Here is a 21,505-nt window from a genome sequence, read left to right on the forward strand (position 1 = left end):
CAAAATATATGTTATCTTTGAGTAAATTTAAATTCTAATCTGTAAAATGGCATAAAAGTATTTTTACTGCTTCAACATTTTTATTTATAATATTAAGTATCGGAAAATTTCAGAAAATAACTGAAATAATCCTTTTTTCAAACAAACTAAACAACCAAACAACTGTCTTTGTCCTGAGACGTAGTTTAGGACTTATTGTTCTAGAAACATCTTTACAACAAAGAAATATTCCACACAAAAACAAATTTCTTACTTTTTCTTTGTGTGTTATATCCGAACTAATTATGTCATTCACGGGGAAAAAAATGCTTCATTTTCTGAAGCTAATGCATTACGCTTCCGTACCTTTTTTGGTTTTCGGGGGACAGAATTACAATACGCACACACTTCCTGGTGGAGCTCCCCCCCCTCCCCTGCGAAGAATCAAAATACATTCCTAGCAAGCCAGCTACACAAGTTGTCAAAAAGTTATGCTTGTTTGTCAAGTGGATAGACAAAACAGTTTTTATAAAAATGGACGTTATTCCAGGTTTTTTCTTACATGAATAGTAGAAAATATCCCCATGTCCACATAACCGGCACTGGTGACAAGTCATCTACGAAGAATTGGATTGTTGAAGCTAAGAAAGTCCTGGTAGCTAGCGTTAGCAACCGGGCCAGCCAGCTAACGTAAGCTGCTATTTTAACAGGCCTCGAATTGCTTGTCTTTTTTAAGGTTGTGTTGTGACAGTGTCAGACTCTGGTGAGGAATGGTGTAGTCTTATTCTGTCGTCCCAGATCTTTAATTATGCAAAAAGCTAACTTTAAACACTTATTTTCTCCAGTAGTTTTTCGTAGCAGCTGCATAACTGAGCTAGTTATGCTATGCGGTTAGCCTTGACTGCATCAAGGGAACTGACAGTAGGTAGGCTAACGCCGATCTGTTTTTCGGTGCTTGACAGCTGGCGAAGGAATGACAATTTGCCATTTTTGAAGGCTGTAACGTGTTTGTTTTATTGAGTAGCCATGTCTCCTGACGGCATCAGTCATAATTACGCAGTTACGGTAAAAAATACGACTGCGTAATTGCAATTGATGTCTTGAAACCTATCTAAGTATCCTTGTGCTGATTTATTTATTATTTATTAATATTGAGCTTTTTACCTATGTGTTGTTTGCTCGTTTTCATAGTAAGTTACTAGCTGACCTAAGCTAGTAATGTCTCTATCGTTACCACCAGCGGATATGCTTGAAACACCACCTGGGTATCCCTTTGAAGAAATCAATTATGAGGATATTGAAGTTGAGGAGGTAATTTGGGATTATTTTTGCTGTTTTTCGTGTCACTGGCGCATGACAAGAGTTAGTATCAGCTCGATGAAGCTCTTACCTAGTGAGTGTAACTTTGATGCTAACTACCTGTTCTCAGGTGGTGGGGAGAGGAGCTTTTGGGGTCGTCTGCAAAGCAAAATGGAAAGGAAAAGATGTTGCAATCAAGACTATTGAGAGTGAATCAGAGAGGAAAGCCTTTATTGTTGAGGTATTTTTTCGTTATTGAAATATTCTCAAGATTATTTCAACAGCCTCCCTGTGTGTAACCTTTCCTTTTCATCTCCAGCTCCGACAACTTTCACGTGTGAATCACCCCAACATTGTGAAACTGTATGGCTCTTGCAATAATCCAGTAAGTTCACTAGGATAACAATGACTATTTGGTCTATTTGGTTGATTTTGAGTTTTTGATGGTGTTCTTTCCACCTCAGGTTTGCCTTGTGATGGAATATGCAGAAGGTGGATCATTATATAATGGTGAGTCAATATGTTTTAATAGAAAACAGTATGGTTGTGTTACATGTTACACCATTTATTTTGCTTTGCTAGTAATGAACACGGCTTTGGACAGACACAGCCCTGTTGAGTTGATCCTCCAGTTGTTTGCATGTTCAGCCACTTTTCTGATTCGTTAGAAGTCCGTGTTTGCACAGCGACATGCAGCCCCTAAATGCACATACTTAAATATTCAGATAGACCTGGGAACTGGTGGGGTATAAAATCGATCAGTAATAAAATAATTTGTGTGCGTGCAGTTAAGACAGTTAAATTAACATTTTCAGTAAGAATGAAAATTGAGTATTTAAACCTTCTGCAAATAAATTACATACATATATTTCTTACAGCCTCATTTTCAAATAAGTTAAAAGACTTATCCTATGTATATCTAGGCTTGTTGTTTCTTATGTTTACCATGAGTGCTTTTATAAGCAATTTTTTGTCATGTAGCAGCAGAGTCTGGGATTACTGGATGTCAGATAGGTGCAGGTTTATTTGAATTTTTCCGCCTAATGATGTCCTCCCTTTCTTGCGAAATCTCTTTTCCCCTAACTTTCATACAGTGAAAAACCATGAAAAGCAAATTCAACACTTCAGAAATAAAATATCATGAAATAAGAGGGGAGCAGCCCTCACCTGGCCAGGAAACTGCTCGTCAGTTAGTTGTCTCGAAAATTTTGAACCTCTGCAAAAGGGGGACAAATTTAAATCTCTGTGACCTTGACTGAAAGGTCAGAGGTCAAGTTTTTGAAAATCTTGTGAATGTGATAACTCAAGAAGGAAGCCATTTTTTTGTTTAAAAAAGAAATTGAATTAAAGCTGTCTCCACTTCAGTCACAACTGTTTGATTTATAATTCATTTTGGGTAGCATTCAGAGACAAAACGTCAAAAACTTGTGTCTTAAACATTATGGAGGGCACTGTTAGTACTAATTTGTATCATGTTCATAAAATATTCTGTGCTCAGTTGTACTTAAAATTTGCCAGAATTGTTATGGGGGCAAATTTCGTTGAATTGCTAGGTCACACTTCAGTGAGTTGGGGGTTTTCCCCTTGTAGCTATCAGGTTTGCTTGGATGAGGTTTTGGGACAAAGTAGTTTGCTGTTCTTAGTGGTTTGCTTATAAAAATGTTTCATAAACTACATTTTTGGACATAGTTTTGTGGGACATTGCGGGCAGTGAAGCAAATATAACAAATGCTGAGAACTATTGAAAAGTCCTGTTGTTCTTGATGATATTGCGTGTGTTTGTGCGCAAATGGAATTCCTGGTCTCCGACTTTGGCTGGCAATTGTTGTAATGATGGAAATATGCTTACACCAATGGCATCATGGTGGACATGATAGTGTAAAAATGACTGTGTGAAGATGAGTTTGAAATTAGTTTTGCGGAATAAATTTGGACAAAATGAAGTGTAAAGTGAGTTTTTCTATCAAGGCTGCAGATAGCTCAGTTGTGTTTGTGTTGTGATTACATTTCATGGTGAAATATGCTGACACTTTGAAATCCAGTCATAAAATATTGTTGAAACAATGCTTTTGGATGTCTACAAATTTAGAGTTTGAACCTCAACCTCTTTTCCACTGCAAACGAGACTCCAGGCAGTTTAGTGTCAGGAGTCTTACTACAGAGTCAGGTCACATGTATATGGTTGAATGAGAAAATGAAAAAATACACTTTATTCTTTTATCAATTACTCAAAATTAATGTCATTAATATTATAATTTTTTCTTAAAAATATATATGCTGTTAGAGGGTCATTGTGGGTATTTAATGTGCTTATATGTTTCTTCGTGTGCTTAGGCCTTGTATCTGTTAGGTGTTCGGGTGAACATTTTTGGTTGACAGAATGTGTATTAAGGGTCACCTAGGGGTGGGCGATATAAACGATATACGATAGAAACGATATAGATTTGGCCAACGATAGAAATTTTGACTATATCGCGATAGCGCATGTTGATGATGTCATCAAGCTGCGCCTGTTTTGGTAGAAAGTATCACAGCGGCTACAACCATTATCATCAGTAAATTATGTTCTCCTGACTGAAGTTTGGCCTGTGTATAGCATCCTGCTATGCGATTGCATTTGTCCCTAACCACCAGAATCCCTCACGTTAACTTTTATCGAGTGGAAAAAAAGTTGCCGTTCATCCTCCAGCTTCACTGTGCTAATGTTATGCTAACATAGCTGTGTCGCTAGCAATCACGTAGCACAACATTATATACCAGGTAGTCCAACTTCGGTAACCCTGCAAACGCCACTGCTGTTTAGTTTTCTGTCTTCATTTATGTTGGAAGTGGTAGCAGAGCTGTACGTTTTAATTAGTTTCAAAAATCTCTGTCAGAACATGGTATGAAATGTTTAGGTATAAACTAGCGAGCTAACTTCCTGTTAACTTCTAACTCCGTTAAATTTAATAAATTCTGTTTTCATGGATGCATGGATGTTAAACTTAATTGTTACACCCGATAAAGCAGCAACGCTGATGATTTAATTAAAGATGAAAGAATTTAGACTGTTTTTAACTCTCAGTGTTCGTTTGACTTTGGGACCTGAAGGTGACGGAGTTTTGGACCCAGATTACTCCTCACTACGGCAGCCGTAATGCTCTGACAATCCATCAAGCAGTCCATCAGCAGGCTTACCAAAGTTGTACTAAAACATTTTTTAACAGATTTCTACACGCCAAAATCGGTTCAAGGTCAGTGAGCACAACCAGAATTCATACATAAGGCACACTCTAGATTTTTGAGAAAATTAAAGGATTTTAAGTGTGCCTTATAGTGTGGAAAATGCGTTATACAGAAGAAAAGAATATATCGTGATATATATCGTTATCGCACATGCTTCAAATTATATCGCGATATGAATTTTAGGCCATATCTCCCAGCCCTAGGGTCACCCTTTATTGATAATCAGTAATGATAATATCCCCAATGAGTTTGAAATTTTATGTTGACAAACACTCATTATTTTTATTTTTTTTGATTGGTGAACTAATATACACTCCTGGGATGTCTTGTAATACTTGATTGAATTTCAAATTAACCTAGTAAGTTGTAAGATATTTCTCCAGCTTTTTTAAACATGCTGCTGTCATTTAAATAAAAACATTAATGTGAATTATATTTTTAAATATGATTGTATAATAATGATCATTATTCACAGGTATTCTGTTCCTCCTGGTGTCAAAAATACTAAATTATGTCCTGAAAGCTGTTAATGTAACACTCTTCCCCTTGTGAAAATAACACCAGGCTGTTTCAAATTTATAACATAGGTGCATCTGCTGGGACGCTGAGGGGTAGTAATAGCGTTTGTCAGTACTTTTAAAGAAGCTATAGTGAAAATGCACACGGGTGTTTCAGTCCGTATGACAGTGTCATAATTACTATAGGACCCCACACTTTGTCCAGCTGGTTTGAAGGTATGCTGTCTGTGGTTGCTGTTTGAGACTGTGTTTTCTTGTCCACAGTACTGCATGGTGCTGAACCCCTCCCCTATTACACTGCTTCCCATGCTATGAGCTGGTGTTTACAGTGTTCCCAGGGTGTGGCCTATCTCCATGGCATGAAACCAAAGGCTCTCATTCACAGGGACCTCAAACCACCCAAGTATGCTCCTTTTCACCTTACACACTCCTTTATGTTTCCAGCAAATTATTTCTTTAAAGTAGTTTGATTCAGTTTGTACTATATTGTGTTCTTGTTAAACTATCTGGTATCTTTTTTTTTTTTTTTTTGGCATGGCATTGTAAGCCACTTAGTTGAAAGTTATCACTCAAGATATTAACAGACATTTTTTGCGACCTATCAGGAATGCTGAGGTGTGGGAAGTGTTACAGTAAGATGTGTGTTGTATTTTGTTTTTCTTTTCATTATGTCTCTTTTTATTTACCTTTAGGATGCTAATGAAAGTTTGGAGTTGTGACATGTTCAGAATATATCATTTTTCTTTCTCTCTCATGATACGAATCCTACTATCAGAGAATTTGATAAAATGTTGTATTTTTCAAAAAAGAAGAAGAAGAAATTAGCAAGACAGTGTACTCCAACCCTTAAATAACTAGCCAAAACATTTTGGCCATAAATGAACGACATTGTCAGATACAGGCAAAATGGGAAGGTGTAAAGACATTATTTACTACGGTATTTACTTCGATATACATTTTGTTTTGTGCTTATCCAGATTATATTCTCATTGATTATGGAAAGTCTAGATGGCAAAAAGGGAAATGAAAAGCGATGGTTGCAATTCAATCTGGCAGCTTCAGGATTCAGGATGTGTTCTCTGCATCTTGAATGGCATCACATGCCAGCAATGTAAAATCCAGATCAAAGGAAGTGGTAAATACCATGAAGAAAACCTGTGTTACCAGCATATCTATAGAGTTACTCACATCTTCTTTATAACAGCTGGTTCAGACTAACACACCCTCTATAAATTCCTATAACATAATGCAGCAAAAATGCCAACTCTTGCAGGGCATCCACACAGGATGGAAATCCCATTATTATGTGAAGACTGTCTTTATTCTTATTGCATGGTCATTTCCTCTGTGGAAACCCTTTAAATGTGTTGCACTTAAAAAAAAAAAAACGTGGAAATACAGAATAGTGGTAGATTTGATGGAATTGTTTACTGCTATATAGGATGCAGTAATTAATGAAATATGTTGTGATATCTGGATTATATTCCATTGTCTCAGAAGGACCAGAGGCAACACTTAATGATTTTTGATTCAGACCATTATCCAGCATTAATTTAAAAAACAAACAAACAAGGAAGCTAACCTATTACTAGTAGTATCCTGTAGGAAGAGAGGACCAGCTTACCTGTTCCGTGTAGCTCATTTGGAGAGTTTATAGGATTAATGAAGCCTCTCATGGTCACAAATTGTCACCTATCCAATATTGTACAGGAATTTATTTCCTGCATTATTACTATAGAATTTCCTTAGTTAGTCTCAAACAGTCGTAAGAGTCAAGCACTGTCATTCCTCTAGTACTTTTTAAAAAGAAACATTTTAAACCAAACCGGGCTGAAGTTAGTTACAGTTAGTCCTATGTTGTTTAGTTCAAGGCACTTTTTTGCTGCTAACAGGATGTATGTCTTCCTTATTTCAGTCTACTTCTGGTGGCAGGAGGCACTGTGCTGAAGATTTGTGACTTTGGAACAGCATGTGACATTCAGACACACATGACCAACAACAAAGGAAGTGCAGCATGGATGGCCCCAGAAGTATTTGAAGGCAAATATGAGTAGCATTACAGCTGTTTGAAATGTCTTCCTATTTTTTGACCAAGAAAAACTGATATGTGTCTTTCTAATTAACCCAGCCTCATCATCTTTGTCTTGTTTCATCTAATTGGAGATGGCTCCTGCTATTATTATTATTATTTATTTATTTTTATTATTATTATTATTATACATATTATACTATATATTACTTCCATTACTACCATACTCTTATTTATTGATAGTAGCTGCCTAACCAGTGACAGTGAGATGATGAATGGAGTCATACTGTAGTGGCTTTTCTTCTATAAATGCAGAATTTTTGTTCTTACACAACCAAGAGCCTAATGTATGTCTACATTAAGGGACTTATTAGAGGATGTCACAGGGAAAGATGAATTACTCCTAGTCATTGCCTTGTTTTTGGATGCATGTTACAAGACTCCAGTGCAATTAAACAACCCGCTTTTGCCCCCTCAGTGAACCCTTCACAACTAATTTGCATCAGTGTGGAATGTTATCAGAACAACCCAGCGCAGCAAGTTTGAAATAGGTGTATGATGTGCACTTTAATTCTTCAATAACAGGCTCCATAATTAAGCAACACAGGAGCCGTTCCTTGGTGAAAATGGCTCCCTTATTTTCATCCTCCTCCCCACTGAAAGCAAGAGAAAAGCTGCTGTACTTTGCCAGGCACATTCCTCGCTCTCCTGTCAAATGTGCCCCAGAGAATTTCCTTTATCAGTCAGTGATGTCAGACTGAGCCTTTTCCCCTCTTTGAAAAGGACCTAAGTGTTGCTGTGGGTTTCTTTCTACTCACAGGCAGCAATTACAGCGAGAAGTGTGATGTGTTCAGCTGGGGAATCATTCTCTGGGAGGTGATCACCCGCAGGAAGCCCTTCGATGAAATCGGAGGGCCAGCTTTTCGCATTATGTGGGCTGTGCACAATGGTGAGTCACTCTTCCTGTCTGACTGTGTGTGTGTGTCTGTGTGTTTGTTTGTGGAGGATGATACAGAGGTCACATCCAGCTGTCGGCCACTAAGAGTGCTCAGGCATGCTTGCTAGAAGATTGTCAAAATAAAGATCTTGGCAGAGGGGGTAAAAGACATGTTGACCTGTTCAGCTCTCCTTGCAGTTTATTGCATCCTGGATGCAGCACTACTGACTCAAGAAATGGGAGGCAGTAATATATAATATTTATTTCTCTTCTTTTGTGTGGTGCAGATATGTTTTTCCCTTTTACTGTGTGTGACCAGTTATTTCTTTTTATTACATTCAGGCACAAGACCACCTTTAATCAAGAATTTGCCCAAGCCCATTGAAAGCCTAATGACTCGCTGTTGGTCCAAAGACCCTTCTCAGCGGCCTTCCATGGAAGAGATAGTGAAGATCATGACTCATCTAATGAAGGTATCCTGCCTTGTGTATATGGCTTTTATTAAACTGAAGTAAATAAATAAACTGCAGTCTCCGGGGGTCTCATCAGTTTGTTAAAATTAGGGATGTACACCTCTAGCTGACAGCAATGTTTAATCATTGCTGTCCTTGCTTGTCGGCACCAGAAAAAGTAGCTGGTCGAATATATTTTAAACATATTAGTTTCTTAATGGCAGTTACCAGTCCAGAGATGTTATGACACCACTATCCGTCTCTCCCTCTATCTCTCCAGTCAAGGGGGAAGTAAACAGGTGACGAGTGTTAAATGGTGAAGTTGTGCAGATTTTTTTTCTTTTTTCAAAAAAAATTGAGCAGCTGTATTTTTGCCGTTCAAGATTAATAAAACCAATCATTAAAACCAAGCAACCAAATTCTGCACCAGGGTGTGGACACTAGCATGAAAGAAAACAGTTTAGTCTGTTTTGCGTTTTGGCTGATATATACACCATTTGTGAAAGAATGGGTCACTCTCAGGAGCTCGGTGTATTCCAATATGGTATCGCGATGGGTTCCAAGTGTGCAACAAAAATGTCCTTGCTACTAAATATTCCACAGTCAACTGTTAGTGGTATCATAACAAAGTGGAAGCAATTAGGAACAAACCTTGTGGAAATTCTTCCTAAAGTAGTTGAAGCTGTTATAGCTACAGGAGGCAGGCCAACATCATATTAAACACTATGAATTAAGAATGGGACGTTTATATAGGTGTGAACTAAGCCTGGGCAATATGAGGAAAATCTAATGTCACAATATCTTTTCATTATATCACGATACACAATATATATCACGTTATGTTTAAATAACCTCCAAAAAACAAAAATTGTTTTCAACCATATAGTGCCTAAATTTGCACTGGTATACTCATTCAATATTTATTTTTCTGATTTGAACACAAAAAATCTGAATGAATTAAAATGTTTTATTTAAACCATTTTTTTTTAACCATCAGTTACATGCAGAGGTTTTTCACCAATGACAATACTGTCACAGTAGGTGGTCAACACTAGACCTTTAAGAAGCAAACAAAAGATCATAACAACGAAAAAGGACATCAAGTAATAATAAAACAATTGAAATTGTTCTTTTGTGCTTATAACATATAAAAATAGTAAAATTAAAATGTGATGACCCCATATTACAGAAAAAAAAGTCTAGACAGTGACTATAAAAACTGACCAAGAACAGTCACAGGTATCACAGCTGGTTTATTTAACATTTTCTTTGGTGTGTGGGAAGATGTTGACATGCAGAGTTTAAAACATTCTTCATTTTGCAGTGGATGACTTTTCGGCTGTTGGAATACATTTGTGCTACTGTTTCCTTTTGCGGCAATAGTTTTACGGCATGTTTTAACCATTTAACACCATTTTAACAGTCTTACATAGAGAAACTTGCGATACATCAAGTATATTCGATATATCACCCATCCCTAGTGTAAAAGCAGATGAGTTGAGGTAGGAGGTAGTAGAGGTAGGATTTTGTAATTGATACCAATATACTAAGAGGCTTGAGGGGTAGCACTGGTGGCCAACAGTAGTTTTGAACATTGATGTAATTATGAAAATTACACATAGTCTTGTGTATTATTTTATAACACTTCTAAAATACATCATTCATATGTTGGAAAAACCATGATACTATTCTAAACAAACCACATCTTTATTCATATATACTGTGCTATATAGTGTCAGAACTATAGAAAACGAAGGTCACTCAGCAGTAGACCAACCCATCTCTTTTCTGCAAGGTAAAAATGGCTTTGTGTCAGTGATCTCTGGTAGATTCATTCTTAGTGTTCTCTTAGTGTTTGAGGTTGTAACATTAAGCCAAATATAGCTTAAACTTTCCATATATTATTTATTATATATACATAATACATATATTATGTCTCAAAATATCACCAAGTCCTACTCTCCCGAATTAATTATACTAATAGGATTTTTTTTCATTCATAGTAAGCTTGAGTTGAGAACTCCCAACATTATGTGCTGTTTTCATTTTTTTTGCAGTACTTCCCAGGGTCTGATGAACCCCTTCAGTATCCATACCAGTATTCAGATGAGGGACAGAGCAACTCTGCAACTAGTACAGGTACATCTCATGTTAAGGTCGTGTGAAGATGACATTCTAGATTATGTTTAGATCATTTGTGTTCCTCTTACTGCTGCTAATCGCTTTTCTTTACAGAAAAACTATTATGTGCATCGTTAACTTACTTCTTCTACCACATAGGATTTTTTCCTTTGTTAATTCAAACTGTTTTCTCTGCCTGCACAAATACCATGGATGTTCACAAAGGTGTACCATGAGCGGCATGTTGTTGACCAGCACAGCAACTCCAGTGTATCCTGGTATCTATACAGTTGCCCAGTACTGAGCTCAAGGTCACATGTGTTTTAGAAGTTCTCAGAATAATATACCTTCAAAAGAAAGCAGTCTTGGCTTAAGTTTGTGGGCAAATGATTGCAGTAAAATTCAGGCCAGTACACATAACATTAGCAGCTGGATTAACATTAGCATGAAGCAGTAAGATAGATGTTCCTAAGTACATAAGTAGTGGAGTACACCAAAACATCCTCAAAAGCCAGACATCATTCCACGATCCAAGAAAATTCAGGAACAAATGACAAACAAACTAAATGAGACCTTTTTTCGAAAAAGATTATAAAGCCATATCTAATTCAATTCAATTCAACTCAAATTCTTTATTGTCCCAAAAGGGAAATTAGTTTAGCCACACAATAAAAGTAAACAAAACAATAATATAAAATGACAATAATAGTAATAGAAAAGCTCTGGGACTCCAGCGAGCCACAGTGAGAGCCATTATCCACAAATGGGGAAAACATGTAAGAGTGGTGAACCTTCCCAGGAGTGGCCACATGACCAAAATTACCCCAAAAATGCAGTGACGACTCATCCAAGAGGTCCCAAAAGACCCCAGAAGAACATCAGAAGAACTGTATGCCTCAGTTAAGGCCGGTATTCGTGACTCCACCAGAAGAAAGAGACTGGACAAAAGGAACATAAAGGCTCTTCTCAGTTTTGCTGGAGAACATCTTGATGATCCCCAAGACTTTTGGGAAAATCCTCTGTGGACTCATGAGACAAAAGTGTGTGTCCCATTGCATCTTGCATTAATTTAACACAGCATTTCAGAAAAGGAACATCATACCAACAGTAAAATATGGTGGTAGTAGTATGATGGTGTGGAGCTGTTTTGTTGACTTGCTATGGTAAATGGAACCATGAATTCTGCTGTCTACCAAATCATCCTTGAAGGAGAATGTCCAGCCATCAAGCCGAAGCCCACTTGGGTTCTGCAGCAGGACAATGATCCGAAACACACCAGCAAGTCCACCTCTGAATGATATAAGAAAAACCAAATGAAGACTTTGGAGTGGCCCAGTCAAAGCTTTGAACTGAAACTGATTGCCATTCTGTGGTATGACCTTAAAAAGCCGGTTCATGCTCAAACTCTCCAGTGAGGCTGAATTACAACAATTCTACAAAGATGAGTGGGCCAACATTTCTCCACAGCGCTGTAAAAGACTCATTGAAGCATTTGTGATGACTGGCAATGCAGTTGAGGGTGCAGTGACAGTAACACTGAACAGAGTACACAGAAGTGTGGCATTTTTGTGAATTTATAGGACCAGCACTGAATCAGTGTGGCATACAGTCAGGTCCATAAATATTGGGACATCGACACAATTCTAACATTTTTGGCTCTATACACCACCACAATGGATTCCAAATGAAACAAACAAGATGTGCTTTAACTGCAGACTGTCAGCTTTTATTAGAGGGTATTTACATCCAAATCAGGTGTAGGAATTACAACAGTTTGCATATGTGCCTCCCACTTGTTAAGGGACCAAAAGTAATGGGACAATTGGCTTCTCGGCTGTTCCATGGCCAGGTGTGTGATATCCCCTCATTATCCCAATTACAATGAGCAGATAAAAGGTCCAGAGTTCATTTCAAGTGTGCTATTTGCATTTGGAATCTGTTGCTGTCAACTGCCAAGATGAGATCCAAAGAGCTGTCACTATCAGTGAAGCAAGCCATCATTAGGCTGAAAAAACAAAACAAACCCATCAGAGAGATTGCAAAAACATTAGGCGTGGCCAAAACAACTGTTTGAAACATTCTCATAAAGAAGGAACGCACCGGTGAGCTCAGCAACACTAAAAGACCCGGAAGACCACAGAAAACAACTGTGGTGGATGACCAAAGAATCCTTTCCCTGGTAAAGAAAACACCCTTCACAACAGTTGGCCAGATCAAAAACACTCTCCAGGAGGCAGGTGTATGTGTTTGAGCAGGTAGCCCTTATGCCAAAAATTTACTGCAGTCTTGTTCTCGATCGCTCCTTTCCTGTCTGCTTTGCTGTCCTGTTATTAAAACTGATAAATAAATTTAACTTCTGTCCTGTCCTGTCCTGTGTCTATTGAAATGACAGGTTCATATGTAGACTACACTGGTAACAGCACAAGCTACAGAAGTGATGCGAACATGGAGCACAGTGATTCTCAAGGGAGCAATGACACTATTAAGATTACGCCTCAGTTTGCACCTCATTTCAAGCCAAAGGTAAGACCATATTAAAAAGGGACGTTTTTACTGTACATATAATGATTTATATATTGTTTTTTTTTTGTCTTTTGTTGACAACTGCTGGTTTCTGTGTTGTGGTGTTTATTTTAACATAGTTTTTACATAGTTTGGATTCAACATAATGCATATGTCAATGAACAATGAAACAAACTAAAACAAACATAAAGGCCCTTAAAGGGCAATTTTTTATATTAGCTGTTATGTATATCCCAGGTTTGCAGAACACTGAAAACCCAGAGTCAGCCATAAAGTTGCACTGATAAGCACTTAATCCTCCTTTGTAATACAGTCTTCTGTGATTCAGTGAAAGTTTCGTGTTTGTCTTTCAGGGAGACACATTAAGGAATGTGTCTCTTTCCAGAGGGGGCAGCGTTGAGAGTCTGTCAGCACGAACACAGTGCCTGTCTTCTTCTGACAGCAAAAGAATAAGTGTTGACCTGTCAGAGTTGGAGCCCAAGATGCAGTTTGCACCTGCAGGTAATGCCAGACAAAACTTGGCACAAATCAATACATCAAATACATTTTTTTTTAAAAATTAAAAAAAGACAAGTTTAACAAAGCCTGATCATGCCATTACTTCAAATTTAAAAAAAAAAAAAAAAAAAAAAAAAAAAAGGAAGTGCATGCAGTATTAATATTGAGGCAGTCTTTGCTGGTCCAATCCAGAAGCTTCTTTCTTGGCACCTAGGTCACCCTTTTATGTGATTTCATCACTTTGAATTGAAGATTGATTCCTCATGAAAGTGTCAATATGTCCCTGAAGATAGGGCCTCTCGAAACCAGCTGTCGCTAATTTCCTTTCAGCAGATGTACTCGTGCTGTCATAAAGAAACTAAATCAAGAACTCCTCTGGTGTAGTTTCGATTTCAATGTGAATGTCTGTCAGTTTTCTTTCTTGTTTTTTTGTTTGTTTTAAATGTTGTTCACAATTAAATATAGCTTCAGTGGTTGGGGTTTCTAACATTTAATTATTAAAAACTCTGTTCTCAGATCACCTTGTTGAACTTTTCCAAAAAGCAAAATGCCTGCTCTTGTCTGTGCTGAGGAAGGTAGTGCATTCGCTGCTGACTGTCTATGCAGTACTGATCCACAGCTCCTGGAATGAACATGGTGCATGTTTCCTCTGCATGCACACCGTATGTTCTGCATGTGTATGGCCCACCTTTGCAGTCCAGCTGTGGGCATGCTTGTCCTGTATGCAGCTATATGTGTATATGTGTTTTTGCAGCAAACCCCCCGTATAAGCGAGGCCACCGTAAAACTGCATCATTCGGAACCATACTGGATGTCCCCAAGATCGTCGTTACAGGTATCACTGGACTACTGGTCTTTCCGGTGACACGGTGGAACTGGCTTGAATGAGCCTGTGGGTTACTGTCATCATGGCTTTCTTTTGTGTGTCACTCCATATGATCCCCTCAAGAATGCAGATAATGTTCATAACATTTACATTTTCTTCGAATTTGCGCTCTCATTTAAAAACACAAACCAAAAATTAAAAAAAAAAACACAGAGAAGCTGATTTTGGAGTTACATACATCATAGCTGTGTCATATTCTGTTTTCTGTTTTTTCTTTGTTTGTTTTTTAGTAAAATATTGAAGTTTTCTCATCTGTTATCAACACATTTGTGCTGTGTGCATATTTGTCCACTAAAAGCAAGTGGCTGTTAATCAGTACATTATAGTCAGTATGTTGACATAGATGAGATAACTTTCCTAAGTCCTGGCCCTCTCCTCTCTCTTATATCCCTGGCTTGGCTGCAGCAAATCACGGGTAGCAGTAGTAAATTAGTGCATTTGAGCTTGTCCTTGACTTTCATGCTTAGAGGACATTGAGAAAGCATGGCTAATTTTTTTCCCATTTCTCACTCACTTTCCATCCATCCACATCCACTTTGAAAAAAGTCATTTTGATTAATTTCCCTCACAGTGAGGGTCAGAGCTATTATTATAAGTCAAGATATGGATCAAAGGGAATGGGGACAGCTCTGCCTGTCAGAAATACTTCTATTTTGAAGCTATATGAGAGACATTGAGTAAGTGTTTCATTTAATCCAGTGGTGCAGGGAGTCAGCATGGAATTGTTATAGATGGTAAGGTACGCACCTTTGGACCTGCAAACCTGTACAAGGAAAAAAAAAACTAATTTATGTAATGAGTGTCAGTAAAATGTGGTCTGATCTTCATCAAGTCACTTTTCCATGATCCCTCCAGATCACTGCTGACTCACCACCAAACCGATCACGTTGGTGGTGAGTGAGCGACCTGACCGTGGGGTCTGCTTTGATCTGTGAAACGTTACGTGTGTAACACTGTCTATGTGACTACATTTAAGAAGTAAGTGCTTAAAATGTTTGAAAAATGTTTAGTGTCATCTTGTCAGTACAGAACATGACATCATCAGGTTGGTTGGTTGCAGTCAATAGGCTTACATTAGTTTATGTTATCTAACTAGTAATAGAACCAATAACTCTAAAACTAAAAATCAGTCTTAATAGGATCACTTTTGTGCTGCAACAATGAGTTTTATGTTAAGAAACCGAGGATATAGTCTCCACTTTAATTCTGTTTGTTTACCAGTCAGTGGTTCTTCGATGTATAGCTAGCTGCACTAAAATGGGAAAATCCAGCTGTTAGCTGTGTTTCTTTGGTTTTGTAAAGCACTTTATGAAGGAGAGCCCGTTTGAGTTGGGTAACAGGTGGTTACCATACTGACAATCTGGAGTCAAAAACTGGTTTTCCTTGTGTGGCCGTATGTACTGAGATCCGCGATAACATAGTTTCTCTTTACTTAAATGTAGTTACACAGACAGTGGAACATCTATGCCAGTTTTTGAAAGCAGGGCTCAAGGATGTAAATTAGAAATTTGGGGAACGTCCTGTCTAAAGAAGAATCCTTTTGCCATGCTGGTGGTGTTAAAGTTGATATCGCTCATTTTATTTATTTGTTTTAGGCGTCAGTTAATTGTGAATCACACAGGCCTAGAGATCAGTCAAATCCACCAAAATAAGTCGGCACTGGTCGTGACTTGCGACCAGTTGCAAATGGTTGCTGTGAGACTCATTGCTATAGAGCCATCCACGCAGACCTAAAGACTTCATTGACCACTGACCCCCGTGACCAGTTTGGCAGGCGATTGCTGAATGTTGCAAGCCAGTCTTTCATGTGATATTAGTTGCAAAGATGTATACAATGCTACACCAAAAACTTCCTGGGGATTTCTTTGGTAACTAGCAGGTCGCCAACAGTTTGCATAGAAGATGCTGACCAGTCTGCAAACTACTTGCCAAGCAGTTGTGCCTTTTTAAAATGTGTTGGTTGCAACATGTCATTGCTGTTTGATGAAAAGTTAATGCAAAATGTCACATTTTTTAATCGTTAATTGCATTGTTTGCCATAACTTTGATTACAAGTATTGCTTTTTTTTAGTGCATTATGAATGATGTATTATTATTTAGAGGCCCTGTCACACTGTCCTAGAGATTAGATAACAAACACCAGCAACCGCAATCACTAGAAGAAAAAGGTGTCCCCTTGCTGGAGGTTGCTGACTGGAATTAAATAGGGGTGAACTGAATGCTTTGGTGCTTTGATAGCCATGGTAATGGACTTGCAAGTCAATACTGGAATGCATTCATTTTGGAACCCCAGGCAGTCAATAAAACAAAAAAAGGGTATTGCAGCATTTTTCGTGATGCACCATTAATTTTGGGGGGCTATTTTAACAGGAGGACATTTTATCTTAGACTGTCCCAGTTCCCATTTAACATTGCCATTTCAGAGATTGTGACCATATATAATACAGATTAAAGGTATGTTGGTAAAATGTCAAAAGTCTGATGTCTTGAATAATATTTAGCATTTTTGGGAGTCCTAAAAAGTTGAATTCCATTCAAAGCTTAGTTGATTTTGGTGTGAAGCCCAGAGGGACCTGCCTGCTAATAAAATATAATTTTAGGTTAGTACCTGTGGCTAATTGTCATGTTGTTGCTCCAACGGTCAACTCTTAGCTTCAGAGTGACTGTTATTCCTAAAGACAGATATGTAAATTATTAGTGCTATTATTATGAGGAGTGGTAGTAGTATTACTCCATGTACTATTGGTTGCACTCATGTTTTGGTGCTAGTTTGTGACTCTGTGTAACATGTGTGGAGAAAACACTGGAATTCTGTCAGAACTTGAAATTGCATGCAACTGAAGAGTCTTGTAGGAGTTCCTGCAAGGTGATCGAGCTGATGTTCAGATTGCACCTAATGTCATCCTGGCATAGTGTTATCCTGAACAGCAGATGAACTGCTGATTACTAGAATGAGTACTGTGACATTTTGTGTTTTTTGTCTGAGCCGCCCCCAACAACCTTTTTTGTATTTTTGTCTGGAGTGGTGGTTTGTGTGTATGCTGTGTTGTCTGTCAATGGCAGTTACTTATAGCCCGGCTGTTTTTGTTCTCTTCTACCCATCCCTGAGTCTGATTCTGCTGCAGGTGTCTTTATGTTAAAACAGAGTTTTTCCTTCGCACTGTTGCCAAGTGCTAGCTAGGGGGATTGTTACAGGGAGTTGGGTGATTGTTTGGGTTTCTTTCTAATATTGTTGGGTCTTTACATTACAATATTGTGAACCTTGAACAATTGGCACAACATAAATAGAATTGAATGGATTGGTTATGTTCCTGCCACACCACAACTCATGATGGTTAAGTAAGTGCAACTGTTACAGTATGGCTCTGTGGGTCTGGATCCCCGTCGAGCCACAAGCAAACACAGGGATTAGTCCCCCAGTACCACTATCCATAGTACTTGAGGTCTCACTCTTTCTCTTGTCTGTCCTTTACCCTTTTCACAGCCACATGTGAGTCTCAGAGACGTCGGTCTGTACAGGATCTGCCAGGCATCGGCACAGAATCCAGCCAGGTAAGACATATGCAGAGGAACTGTGAGGTTTTAGGTTTTTGATGATTAGTGACTTTAGGGATTGAGAGTTTAAAGAGATCTAACTTAAATCACATTTTTTAGTTTGAAAGATAACAATTAGCTTTTCTAGTTTCACGCTCTTTATGGTGTGCCCAGAATTATAGCTTCACTGTTCAGTCCTTAGCAGTTCAACAAAACCATATTCACAGATCACGTCACAGCATAATGCGATTGTCTACTATACCATTAAAGTATCAATGCATTAGATTCATTAGTAAACTTAAAACCTGCACAATCAGAGTGCACAGTACTTTGTGTCAAGCTTAAAGCATAACAGCCACATTGTGGGACACAGATCAAGCTTAAGCTGAAGTGACAGAAATGCTTAAAGTGGCTGTTAAATGGTGCGCTCATTATTCTTCACTATTGCTGCTAACAAAACACTGTGTGGAGCATCTTCAAAGACATGACATTACTAAAAATGTCTCCATGTTGTCTACAATGAGTGCACTATTTTGCTCATATTTTGGTCCAGATGTTATTTTCTCACTCTGAGACTTGGTGTGACTGACTTTTTAGCTTGTTTTGTGTCCTTTGCAGGGGAGTAGGAACAGCAGTCGATCTTCCAGTCCAAGTGTGAGAATGATGCCGCCTGACAAGACAAGTGGCAGGGGCTATTTCTCCCCCGATGACCCCACAGGTAATCACAACTGCACAAATTCCACTACAGTCAACTACTGTTTACTACATTGGGTAGTGCCACCCAATGTACAGCCACATTTGAGAAGGGAATCACTGTTAAAAAGTTTTTGCAAGCTATTTGTTTGAAATTATGAGCAACAGTACAGAAATTATTATAATAAAATTATTATAAGTATTAAGTCTCAGACTGCCACATTGGGAAAGTATTATTAGGAGTGAACATATGAAACCATGTGTTTCATGTATTTCACTTCCAAAGCTCTAAACATTCATAGTAGCACGACTACTTCATATCTAAAGACTGCTGCCACAAGAAATTTGGTCTGAAAAGGTTCATCTGGTAAAAGTAACATCTATTCTTCAACACAATCCAGTGTATGCAGTAGCCTGTAGCAGGCAACAGATTTGGTTATGAGGCCACATCCTCCTGCACATGCCTGGGTACCACAACAAGGTCACGAGCTATCTGTAAAAAACAAAATACCATAGATAGATAGATAGATAGATAGATAAGTGTGTGTGTGTGTGTGTGTGTATATATATATATATATATATATATATATATATATATATATATACACATACATACATACAGTGGCTTGCAAAAGTATTCGGCCCCCTTGAACTTTTCCACATTTTGTCACATTACAGCCACAAACATGAATCAATTTTATTGGAATTCCACGTGAAAGACCAATACAAAGTGGTGTACACATGAGAAGTGGAACGAAAATTATACATGATTCCAAACATTTTTTACAAATAAATAACTGAAAAGTGGGGTGTGCGTAATTATTCAGCCCCCTGAGTCAATACTTTGTAGAACCACCTTTTGCTGCAATTACAGCTGCCAGTCTTTTAGGGTATGTCTCTACCAGCTTTGCACATCTAGAGACTGAAATCCTTGCCCATTCTTCTTTGCAAAACAGTTCCAGCTCAGTCAGATTAGATGGACAGCGTTTGTGAACAGCAGTTTTCAGATCTTGCCACAGATTCTCGATTGGATTTAGATCTGGACTTTGACTGGGCCATTCTAACACATGGATATGTTTTGTTTTAAACCATTCCATTGTTGCCCTGGCTTTATGTTTAGGGACGTTGTCCTGCTGGAAGGTGAACCTTCGCCCCAGTCTCAAGTCTTTTGCAGACTCCAAGAGGTTTTCTTCCAAGATTGCCCTGTATTTGGCTCCATCCATCTTCCCATCAACTCTGACCAGCTTCCCTGTCCCTGCTGAAGAGAAGCACCCCCAGAGCATGATGCGGCCACCACCATGTTTGACAGTGGGGATGGTGTGTTCAGAGTGATGTGCAGTGTTAGTTTTCCGCCACACATAGCGTTTTGCATTTTGGCCAAAAAGTTCCATTTTGGTCTCATCTGACCAGAGCACCTTCTTCCACATGTTTGCTGTGTCCCCCACATGGCTTGTGGCAAACTGCAAACAGGACTTCTTATGGTTTTCTGTTAACAATGGCTTTCTTCTTGCCACTCTTCCATAAAGGCCAACTTTGTGCAGTGCACGACTAATAGTTGTCCTATGGACAGATTCCCCCACCTGAGCTGTAGATCTCTGCAGCTCGTCCAGAGTCACCATGGGCCTTTTGGCTGCATTTCTGATCAGCGCTCTCCTTGTTCGGCCTGTGAGTTTAGGTGGACGGCCTTGTCTTGGTAGGTTTACAGTTGTGCCATACTCCTTCCATTTCTGAATGATCGCTTGAACAGTGCTCCGTGGGATGTTCAAGGCTTGGGAAATCTTTTTGTAGCCTAAGCCTGCTTTAAATTTCTCAATAACTTTATCCCTGACCTGTCTGGTGTGTTCTTTGGACTTCATGGTGTTGTTGCTCCCAATATTCTCTTAGACAACCTCTGAGGCCGTCACAGAGCAGCTGTATTTGTACTGACATTAGATTACACACAGGTGCACTCTATTTAGTCATTAGCACTCATCAGGCAATGTCTATGGGCAACTGACTGCACTCAGACCAAAGGGGGCTGAATAATTACGCACACCCCACTTTTCAGTTATTTATTTGTAAAAAATGTTTGGAATCATGTATGATTTTCGTTCCACTTCTCACGTGTACACCACTTTGTATTGGTCTTTCACGTGGAATTCCAATAAAATTGATTCATGTTTGTGGCTGTAATGTGACAAAATGTGGGAAAGTTCAAGGGGGCCGAATACTTTTGCAAGCCACTGTATATACCTGGTGTGATAGACCCCAGCCTCTATGGATCTTGTACTCAGAGCTTGTTCTTGTGCTGCCATGATTAGTGCCTCTGTGCTGTCTTTCAGTCCAGCTTTGTCCAGCCACTGGTAGGATTTCTGGATATCAGCCACCTCCTCTATCTGCCGGTGGTACATACCGTGCAGGGGCCTGTCCTTCCATGATGGTTCCTCGTCTCCCTCCTCTTTCTTGGGTTTCTGCTGCCTGAGGTATTCACTGAGCACTCGGTCAGTTGGGGCCATCTTCCCAATGTATTCTTGGATGTTCGTTGTCTCATCCTGGACTGTGGTGCTGACACTCACCAGTCCCCGGCCCCCTTCCTTCCGCTTAGCGTACAGCCTCAGGGTGCTGGAGTTGGGGTGAAACCCTCCATGCATGGTCAGGAGCTTTCTTGTCTTTATGTCAGTGGCTTCTATCGCCTCCTTTGGCCAGCCTATTACCCCAGCAGGGTACCTGATCACGGGCAGGGCGTAGGTGTTGATAGCCCGGGTCTTGTTCTTACCGTTCAGCTGACTCCTCAGGACTTGCCTGGCCCTCTGCAGGTACTTGGTGGTTGCA

General features: G+C 39.0%; 1 protein-coding gene across 4 annotated transcripts in view; it reads left to right on the forward strand.

Annotated features, from left to right (window-relative positions):
* Positions 1–409: 409 nt before the first annotated feature.
* map3k7 (mitogen-activated protein kinase kinase kinase 7) overlaps positions 410–21,505 on the forward strand; it is a 26,099-nt gene continuing 5,003 nt past the window's right edge. The window contains exons 1-15 of one of the 4 annotated variants that reach the window (XM_063494910.1): positions 410–669; positions 1,171–1,290; positions 1,409–1,519; positions 1,598–1,663; positions 1,743–1,788; positions 5,286–5,424; positions 6,937–7,061; positions 7,871–7,999; positions 8,330–8,460; positions 10,497–10,578; positions 12,953–13,083; positions 13,437–13,584; positions 14,336–14,416; positions 17,952–18,019; positions 18,620–18,719. In XM_063494910.1, coding sequence (XP_063350980.1) covers positions 1,198–1,290; positions 1,409–1,519; positions 1,598–1,663; positions 1,743–1,788; positions 5,286–5,424; positions 6,937–7,061; positions 7,871–7,999; positions 8,330–8,460; positions 10,497–10,578; positions 12,953–13,083; positions 13,437–13,584; positions 14,336–14,416; positions 17,952–18,019; positions 18,620–18,719 — 1,450 coding nt within the window. In that variant the 5' untranslated portion in view covers positions 410–669; positions 1,171–1,197. The remainder of the gene's footprint in view (positions 670–1,170; positions 1,291–1,408; positions 1,520–1,597; positions 1,664–1,742; positions 1,789–5,285; positions 5,425–6,936; positions 7,062–7,870; positions 8,000–8,329; positions 8,461–10,496; positions 10,579–12,952; positions 13,084–13,436; positions 13,585–14,335; positions 14,417–17,951; positions 18,020–18,619; positions 18,720–21,505) is intronic. The other 3 variants (XM_063494911.1, XM_063494913.1, XM_063494914.1) reach the window with 3 other exon arrangements.

This window comes from Pelmatolapia mariae, linkage group LG15 (assembly GCF_036321145.2).
Source record: "Pelmatolapia mariae isolate MD_Pm_ZW linkage group LG15, Pm_UMD_F_2, whole genome shotgun sequence".
NCBI lineage: Eukaryota > Metazoa > Chordata > Actinopteri > Cichliformes > Cichlidae > Pelmatolapia > Pelmatolapia mariae.